Source organism: Aphanomyces astaci (genome assembly GCF_000520075.1).
Source record: "Aphanomyces astaci strain APO3 unplaced genomic scaffold supercont1.12, whole genome shotgun sequence".
Taxonomy (NCBI): Eukaryota; Oomycota; class Saprolegniomycetes; order Saprolegniales; family Verrucalvaceae; genus Aphanomyces; species Aphanomyces astaci.
Window position 1 is genome coordinate 188,257 of NW_009798275.1, and position 9,469 is coordinate 197,725.

The following is a 9,469-nucleotide window of genomic DNA, read 5'->3' on the forward strand; positions in this document are numbered from 1 at the left end:
GGTCGAAAGGACAGGCACCTCATGCCATTGCAACCAGGTAATCCTAAATGTATTGGGAATTGTATACTCATGAAATTGTATGCTCGCCAGAACTCTAACCAATCGTCGTCAAATCTGACGAATAACGTTAATCTGACTTTAGCGCCGGATAGCGTAGACGCTAGAATTTAGAGTCTCGAGGTGGGAGAATTAACCCGCTAGGATTTATTGTGCTTTGCACCTTTTTTGGCAATTCCAGGGTTAAATTCATTGTTTAAAAATTTCTCAGGCTTAAATAATGTCTAAAGTAACTTGAATAACGGTTGGGTGCGTTGTTTAAAGTTACTTCATCTAATGCGATGATTGGTTGGTTGAAGGTGGTTTTACTGGCACTTTCGTAAAACAAGTTGTTTGCCGTTTTCATTCTGGCAAACAACTTGCTTTACGTCAACATGTCAAGGTGCTTGACGCAATGAAACTGAAGGAGCTATGGCCACATACATGACCTCCCATCCGTGATCACTACAGTACTAACATTATCTACTCCGAGTAATGTATATAACGTTAGGGATATAGTTAGGCTACAGTACATGTAGTCGTCGCTCTGTCCAATGATTCAAAGCTATGCCATACCTTCAACTCTTGATCTGCTCTAACCTTAGCACTGTACGTGGAAGGCAATGGCGCACTACGACTACATGATGTATAGTACTCCCATTTCACATCCTAATACGGTATGCATCGTGATGAACTGGTGGTTGTACGGCGTAAGTTGGCCTGGTGCTGCAACTCGATTAGTTAGCAGTTGAAATAAAGTAAGCGTTGTTTTATTCTGCTGAAATGCAGAACTTGTGTTTAGCGTTGTTTTATATTCAATCGGGCTTATATTATTTTAAACGCCTGGTTGTTTAACGCAGTTAAACAACGGGCAAACTACATGAAAAGCACAATACTAGTAAAACGCAACAAAATCTGACTGAAAAAATACAGTTTTGGAGTTTTAGTGTCACGTATGAATAAAACACGAAATTTACTTCGAAGATTCTTTGATATTTTCAAAAGTGTGTGACTTGAAGTGGCCAAAATAGCCATTCTCCTATTTTATCAGATCCGACAATGCCTTTCAAACGGCCAATGAAATTAAAGAAAATTGTATCATGAGCCAATCATAGAGGCGTAGACGTGCTCGCAGCAATACTACTGTAGTACGTAACAAGTGGGTTTTTCTAATGACGGCAGTAATTTGGATCAGAGGAAGTACCGTATTTCAACCAAGTGTTATCTGGGTTTGGGTCCTATGTATCGATCGCTGTACAATTCCCTCATTAAAAACAGTTCCACTGTTGTTTTGACCCGAAATACTGTTTCAATGAGGTTTATATGGAACTTTGTATGATCAGACCACCTCACCTCTTACTAGGGGTTAAGTGCATCTCAGTGGTTAGCGATAGCTAACCACTAGCGATGCAGTTAACCCCATAGATTTAGCATCATATGTACTCACCGGGGGTAGGAGGAGTCCCAGGTTACAGGGCTACTGGCGAAAAGGTGTATCCGGATGTAATAATTCCCTCATTGAAACACTGTTTTACAGTTAATGAGAGAATTATTCATCGATCGCTTGACACTGCAGCACATCATCATGCTGCTGATGGGTGGATGGGTTGAAGTACACCCCGCTGCAAACTTGAACTTCGTGCCTTGGCGACGTCTCATTTGACTTCCAAGACGTAATTTCACTTGGCCAAAGTAACGTTAGGTTAACTTTAGGTAAACGTAGCACGTGGATGAATCTCACAACCGCGACATTCAAAGTGGATGGGTGCATACGATACAGTGTACTTGCGGAAGTGCCACGAAGGACCAAAGCATTCCACATGCCAGTTGCATGCGTTCGGCAAAAAGAGTTTGGTCCTTGTGTTTAAGTTTACGACTACGTTTCCTCAACACAACAGTCCATATATATATATACTGTGTATGGGAGCATGGTACATTATTGTTTGAGATTCGAAGTCACAGTGGTCGACAGCTGTGAGGGACCCTTTGGGAATATTTTTTGCTGCGTAAACACTTGAACTGTAACAAACAGTTTGAATGATCATTGTTCACAGACCAAGCAACAAAAGTGAGCAGATCAATATATCATCAATGTTGATATCCTCGCTAAAGCGATGCTTCAAAGTTTCAACATGAGTTATTTTTCACCGTATTACATCATATTGTTCCACATCTAATAAACGCGTTGTTTCATTTTATGAATAAAAAGAGGTAAAGATCTGAGAACAATTCTCTCATAATCCATCCATACACATCTGTGAATCGTTTGAATGTACTACGTAGTACATGAACATTCATAAATAACCCAGCTTCAGCATACCTGCTTACTACGCAGTAGTACCGGAGGTTCGTCCAAAGCACTTGTGTTTTCCTGTCATTACACGCAAATAACGTTGCGTCTCGGCAATGCCGATGCCAATCTATCGTCTATCGTCCAGACACGTTTTCCATGGCGTCGGTTGTCTGCAGATACTTTGGTATTAATAGTACTGTAACGTTACAATGCTGATGTTTTTGAAATTTCGTACCACTCCACAAAATGTAAATGTCAACAGCAGCTGGCTGGAGCTGTACCGGTACAGTTGTATCCTCAAAAGTCACGTCCTATACACCAATCTACAGCGAAGTCAAAAAACCAAATCATTTCAAGTTCTACCTTTACCCAGCAACATGCTTACCAAGATCACGACTTTGCTGTCTGCTTCATTCGCCATCACCGCAGCCTTCAGCTTCGATGACAGTCGCCCTGAGGTCGACTACGACTACGAGATCGACGAAGACCACCGTTTGCCCCGCTCGGTGGTCATGATGATCCCTGACGGCACAGGACCCAACATTTGGGCCCTCGCTCGCAACATACTCGACCCGACCCACAAGAAGATGTTGCACATCGACCCGCTTTTCCGTGGGTCTGTCCAGACCTTCTCCAACACGTCACTCGTCACGGACTCTGCTTCGTCTGCCACCGCGTACTCGACGGGTTTCAAGACATACGACTCTGCGATCGGCGTCGACATGGAGATGCGCCCCCTCGGCACCATCCTAGAAGCTGCGCAAGCCCGCGGCATGGTGGTGGGAATGATCGTGACGTCCCGTGTCACACACGCGACCCCCGCATCGTTCGCAGCCCACATCCACGATCGCAGCCTCGAGAACGACATTGCCGATCAGTACTGCGACAACGCGAACTTAGACTTTTTGCTGGGCGGTGGTAAGCGCCACTTCAGCGACGCGTGTCTGGCCAAGCTCGAGGCGGCCGGCTACACCATCACGCATGACAAGGACGAGTTGGCCGCGTACCGCAAGACCAACGAAGCCAACGGCACACTGCGCATGTTTGGGTTGTACCAGAAGTCGCACATTTCGTACGAAGTGGATCGCATCCGTGGCGAAACCAACGAGCCGAGCTTGAGTGAAATGACCGAGCACATCTTCGCCATCCTCAAGAACAACAAGCGGGCCCAGAAGCACGGGTTCTTCGTCATGATCGAAGGCTCCCGCGTTGACCACGCCGGACACTCGAACGACGCGGGTACCATGGGCAAGGAAGCCATTGAGTTCGACAACACCGTGAGCGTGGTCAAGCAGTTCGTGTACTCCAACCCGAACGTGGCGATGATCTCGGCGGCCGACCACGGCACCGGCGGGATCACGCTGGGTCATGACGGAGTGTACAAGTGGGAGCCCGAGCCGCTGGTCAAGCAGGTCATGTCAACAGAAGGCATGGAGGCGCTGTTCAGCAGCGACCGTGCCACATACACGGAAGCGACGGCATTGCAAAAGGTTAAGGACCTGATCACCCAATACAGCGCCACCAAAGAGATCACCAAGGAATGGGATGCCATCTTCGCGGCCGAAGTAAAGCAGATTGTCGCCAACGCCACGTACTCGACCTCCAAATTGGTCATATACATGGGTCAATGTATTTCGCAAACAGCCTATATCGCGTGGACCACCATCGGCCACGTCGGCACGGACGTCAACTTGTACTGCGCCGGTCCGTCCGTGTTCACCCGTCGATGCAACGGCAATCATGACAACACGCATTTGAACCACATCATGACCAACTACCTCAACTTGGACCTCCAGTCGATCACGTTGAAGTTGCGCGGATACAAGCCCAACGACATCCAAACGGCTATCCCCACGGTGACCCCCAACGCCACCAACGCCACCAACGTCACCAACGCCACCAACGCCACCAACGTCACCAACGCCACTAACACCACCACGACCCCCACCATCACCTCGGCTAGCCCTGCCACCACCAAGGCCTAAAGTGCTACAGCGAAACGTCTTAATATATATTTCGAATATTTCAATTTTGTTGTTTCAAAGCTAGCTATTCGGTATTCACTTGAACCCTATCCCGGTAGCTATATAATATGGGGCAGGACAAAAGGTAGTTTCAGTATGACGGTGTGTTGTTCCCACACTGCGCCAACACAAACAACCAAATTGGGGAGCGCCACCTCCCTTGAACCACGCACTTGATTGATATGTTTGTTGCAGAGCGAAACTAGGAGTGAGCTTCGGTACAGTGCTGGACAGCAAAATTCGCGGAGAGTTGGATCTAGTCATAAAATAGAAGTGAGGTGTAAACTTTATTGGCCAAAATACCAAGGAATAACTAGCATAAGACCAAAAGATCGATGTGATTGGCGCATTTGAATTTGAACATTCGCGCGCATGCATGCCATTTCAAAATGACCTTCTGGCGCAAAACGAGGCCAATACCGACGCTACGCAAGAGACTTCTCACCGCATTCAGAGAGGGGATCAGCAAGGACGAAGCCATGTTTTGCCGTGAGCATTCGATACCCGAGGGGACCTGGCGAGGATGGCGTCAAAAGGAGTCGGCCATCTTGTCGACCAAACGTCACGGCAGTCGTGGTTTCCTGGGTAACCAGGGAGGCAAACCGATCCTTCCGTTTGCCGACGACCTCCTCGCGTACACACTAGAACGCCGCCTTGGGGCAATGCATGTTCGTGTTTTCCACCTGATGCGATGGATCCGGCGCAATTACTTCGAGTAGCTCATCACGTACTTCATCAAATGAACTTCCAACAGCACTGTACTAAGGGGCCAGTTCCGTACCACTTTTTGAGACCCTTGGATGGAGATATTCCTCTTATCAAAATTCGCATTATAATAGAGATTTCAAATCAGGAGAAAAAATGTAGTTCGTGTGACTTGATATTGTATCGATTGCGTCTGTACTTTTAAAGGGTTTGAACATTTAAAAAATGGATAGGCTGAAAACAATTCCGTGCCACGTTATCCGAAAATATGACCTCCACATACGGATCCTACACTGCGGCAACTCCACATACGTCCGAATGGGGTCTTTTGCGTCCGAAGGACCTGCTGGCATATTCATCAGCCATAAGCTTGCACTCAGTGGCTTCGCGTCGCCGTTCTTGAGCCTTGGTCTTCAAGCTACCTGAATTCTCCTCAGGGCAATTGCCTTCTTGCCACCAACGATATACGTCCTTGTCAGACAGCTCGCCAACGCCGTAGACGAAATGGACACCATATCACTGGTGAGCGCAAAAGAAGTGCTTTACCCGGAAAGCTGCTAGAACGACATCAAGGTGGCGCTTGAAGTGGTTGAACACCGAAACGTTCTATCGTTCTTGCCGACCAATGAGCATTGTAGCCATCCATAAGCAAGAGCACCGCTCGTTTGGGACCGAGTTGATTTGCAACCATTCGAAGTACTGTATGAACAGATGCGTTAAGAAGAACGACGTCTTGGATGCAGCAAAGGTCGAGCCAGGAAGACCACCCTCAGTCATGCGCTTACACACGTTCGCTCGGGGCAGAATAAAGAATGGGGGGTGTACACCACCAGCATTCACACACACTAGAACGGACACATTTTGCCTGCTGTCTGGCATTTTGATGCTGGCTGGCATTCGTTTGGTCGCTATCACCTTCGTCTTGTTCCGCAAGCCTGGAGCACATGTCCCCGACTCATCAAGATTCCAAATACAATCTGGATCGAACGTGTGCTCTTCGAAGACCGTGGCCAAGTTGATGTAGCGGCTTTCACAACGTCGGTTGTACTGCGCTTGGCATGAGCGGCGTCCATGGCTTATGCACTCGGCGTTGAGAAATGGCTGGAGTGACGCTTGATGAAACGCTTCACATATGTGACGGACAGAAAGGTGTCCGGGATAGTACGTTTGTGCTGGTTGTTCTCCAGGTATAACCGTATGCTCGCAAACATGTCCCTGCTGAAGCACTGAGCGTGCAAGGTTCGCTCGTTTACGGCTTGGATGATCCCTTGGCCGTCACCATCAGTGAGGATTGGCGCGTGTCCGTGTCGCGGTGCGATTTTGAGCCAATCAGACTCCCTCGGTGAAGGCCCTTATCTTCCGACCCATGTTACGCCGAGGAATATATGATTGGTGGAAACTCCGACAAAACCGAAGGGCGAGTCAAACCGAAGGACGTGACAGCCCACTCTGTGCCCAAAACGATCCAGCACCCACAACCTTGTGAATCCAAGGACCGGTTCAAATGCTTACAACTTGCCACGGACTACCTCGTGACGCCTATTTGCGGGAATCTCCTGGGACGGTGAAGTGGCCACGCCAGCGTGACAGTACACAGAGAGCTGCTTAAAGCTAAAACTGGTAGAATGATAGAACACGGAAGGCGGTTTGAGGACGATGGAAAGATAGAACGAATAGCGTCAGCTAGAGGATAAACTAACTCGACTTTACATTTGGCCTCTAACTCCACACCTGGATTTGGGATTCTACGCTTGCTCGCGCCGCACCTACCCATCGATCAGTTACGGAAGAACCCCGTGACATTTTTTGGTTGAGCAGCAGGGTAGGTGTTTGCAGAAGAAGCGCAGAAGAATAAAAGAGCTAAATGTCGACGGAAACTCAAGACCCAACCACGAAGGCGGTGCGCCAATCGCGCTGACTTGCCGTTGAAATCCCCGAGTTTGCTATGCGAGACCGACCGGAGCGAATCGACCCGGTGAATCCACGGCCCTCAAAGGAAACTAGCTACCTCGGTGGGGCCATGATGACGCCGGAACGGAAGAGAGACGCTGAAAGCTCGCCTAACGTGTCTCCACCGACGGACCGCCACGACTCAAGACCACCTCTGAAGAAACTGGCGTTGGCTGAGGAGAATGAGTTGGCTGTTACCTGCCCACCCTTGTCGGTGAAAAGTGGTCTGGAAGAATGGGATTCCGACAATGCTACCAGTGCGCGCTTACTGAACCCTGTAATGGCCCCCGGATACTCCTCCCTAGTCCAAGAGGAGTCCGTCGGCCAGGTTCAGAGAACGCCTACCTGGAACGAACCCCGAGTACCCAGGCACACAGTGATCGCTACGATTACTGTAGCGAACGGAGGGACACGAGACCTGTAACGCACGTACCTAGAGTTTACGCGGGGAATATAAGAAAGCGAAAGAACAGCGACGAATCGTTTCTTCCGACAACTTCAAGAGGACCAAGCTCGCCTCTTGGACTCCCGGGAAACAAGACTCGTCGATATGGCTGAGAACATGACTCGAGCAGCTGAGGCACATGAAGTCCATCCACAAGGCGTATTCAATGAAGCTCTGACGTACCTTCGTGACGGGCTCGCTCGGGAACTTAAAGTGGCCCGTGCATAAGTGACGAATGAAGCAAACGAGGTATGCCACGTCGAGGTGAAGAAAAACGAGAATGAGTGGACCTCCCGGATGCAGGACCTCCTACAAGAACGGTTGGCGTCGGAATGGGAAAGCCAGAAGGCACTTATCCTGCGGGAGAAGGATTCTCAGGTAGCTATGCTAACACGGCAGTCCACCGAGAAACTTCGCTCAATACGAGCGGAGGCAGCCCACGCCATGGAAGTCCGCCACATGGAGGAGGCCATTCATCACGAAAGCGCTCTCAACCAGTTGCGAGAAGATCACCGTTCAGCGAAGCGAGCACACGTAGAGGATGTCCAGCTCTTAGCGGGGGAATCTCGGAAAGATATCGCGACGTTGGAGTCGACTTACGAAGCACGAGATGAATAAAGAGCCCGGGAACTTGCCTCCTCTCAGGCCGAAGTACTCATGAAATCAGCCGAGCTGGAGCGAACGAATACGGCCTTACACGAGATTCAAGCAGCTGGACTCGTTCGGTCCGAATGTGGGAGTTGCCCTGTCCTCCAAGAAGAAATCCAAGTCCTCCAAAGAAGGATTAGAGCGCTCGAAACTACTGTCAGTAACGAGGTCAACCGAACCGAGGGACTTGAAGCCTCCCTCGCCGAGGCAGGCAACTCACTCCGCGTCAGCGAACAGTGCACTCGAGAAGCCGTCGAACAGCTGGACCATGAGAGAGTTCAATTCCAACTGGCCCTGCAGGAACAACAAAAGAGCCGGCTCGACCTTGAGCGGACAACAGAGGATCGAGTCCGTGTCATGATTACGGAACGAGAATCGAAAGGAGCCGAAGAAGTACTACTGGAACGGACTCGAGTCGAGGCCGAACGAGGTCAGTTAACTCTAGAGCGTGCAGCAAACGAAGAAGTCTTGGCGCGTATCTTTGAAGGACTGGCGAACCAAGACGCTATCATGCGCCTCCTCGAGGATGCTGAGGAACAATTGCGCAGTGATCGGGAAAATCATGAAGCTATGTTAGCCCAAGCCTACGCCCAACTTGGACGTCAGTAAACAAACCTCGAGATTGAGAAGCGCAACGCTACCCTCAAATCGCAGGCCGAGCGCATTCGACCGAGCCCGATACTGACTCCCTACAGTTCCCCTTCAGCCTCTCGGAAGGGATCTCCCACGAAGGGTGCCTCATCCACGTACGAGTCAGCCACCATGGCTCCTGGCTCAGTCTCCGTAGTCTCGACCCCTCGCCGAGCCTTCGATTACCTCGAACGCCCTCACTTCATGCAGCAAACCGAGACAGTCACGGAGTCCACGTCGTTGCAACCACCATTGTATCTCTACCCGGTGGTCGTACCACCCGTTCCAGTGGCTCCGCCTCCGGCGACACGTCCAGAGTACAGTATGTTTGGTCAAACGGGGAGAGGGCCTCTCAATATGCCGAAACCGGGGAGTGCGAGCTTCGACAACGGGCCCCCTAGATACCTCACGGCAAATCAAGGAAATTCTGGCAGACAACCAGGCCAAGGACCCGGCGGAGGGCCTGGAGGGGACCCTCCCCATGATCCCAACGGACCTGGGGGATACAATCAAGGTAGCTATGGGGGGTTTTCTGGACGACACGGAGGACCACCACCTGGACCTCCGGGAGGAGGGGGTGACTATGGAGGTGGAGGGGGACCGCTTACCCTTCTCAACCCACCTCGGACGCGGCTCGGCGATCTTTGGCTTGGTAGGCAATGACCGATGCACGGAAGTACGCCCCGAAACTAGACAGTGCGGACCGAACGATCCCTCTCGAGCATTTCCTTCCCCGGT

At 50.2% G+C, this 9,469-nt stretch overlaps 3 protein-coding genes across 3 annotated transcripts; all 3 read left to right on the forward strand.

Annotated features, from left to right (window-relative positions):
* Window positions 1-2,680: 2,680 nt before the first annotated feature.
* H257_06142 (hypothetical protein) lies at window positions 2,681-4,334 on the forward strand. The gene has a single exon (XM_009831263.1). It carries the CDS (start codon window positions 2,707-2,709, stop codon window positions 4,312-4,314), a length of 1,608 nt encoding a protein of 535 aa, XP_009829565.1. The 5' UTR covers window positions 2,681-2,706; the 3' UTR covers window positions 4,315-4,334.
* Window positions 4,335-7,003: 2,669 nt separating this feature from the next.
* On the forward strand, window positions 7,004-8,071 carry H257_06143 (hypothetical protein; the record flags this gene model as incomplete). Its single annotated transcript, XM_009831264.1, has 2 exons — window positions 7,004-7,336; window positions 7,757-8,071. The coding sequence occupies 2 exons, from the start codon at window positions 7,004-7,006 to the stop codon at window positions 8,069-8,071; spliced, it is 648 nt and encodes a 215-aa protein (XP_009829566.1).
* Window positions 8,072-8,110: 39 nt separating this feature from the next.
* On the forward strand, window positions 8,111-8,710 carry H257_06144 (hypothetical protein; the record flags this gene model as incomplete). Its single annotated transcript, XM_009831265.1, has 1 exon — window positions 8,111-8,710. The coding sequence occupies one exon, from the start codon at window positions 8,111-8,113 to the stop codon at window positions 8,708-8,710; it is 600 nt and encodes a 199-aa protein (XP_009829567.1).
* Between the last annotated feature and the right edge of the window lie 759 nt (window positions 8,711-9,469).

What these genes read in the sequence shown, in the direction of transcription:
- H257_06142 (XM_009831263.1), top strand. Translation starts at nt 2,707, where the DNA reads ATGCTTACCAAGATCACGACTTTGCTGTCTGCTTCATTCGCCATCACC.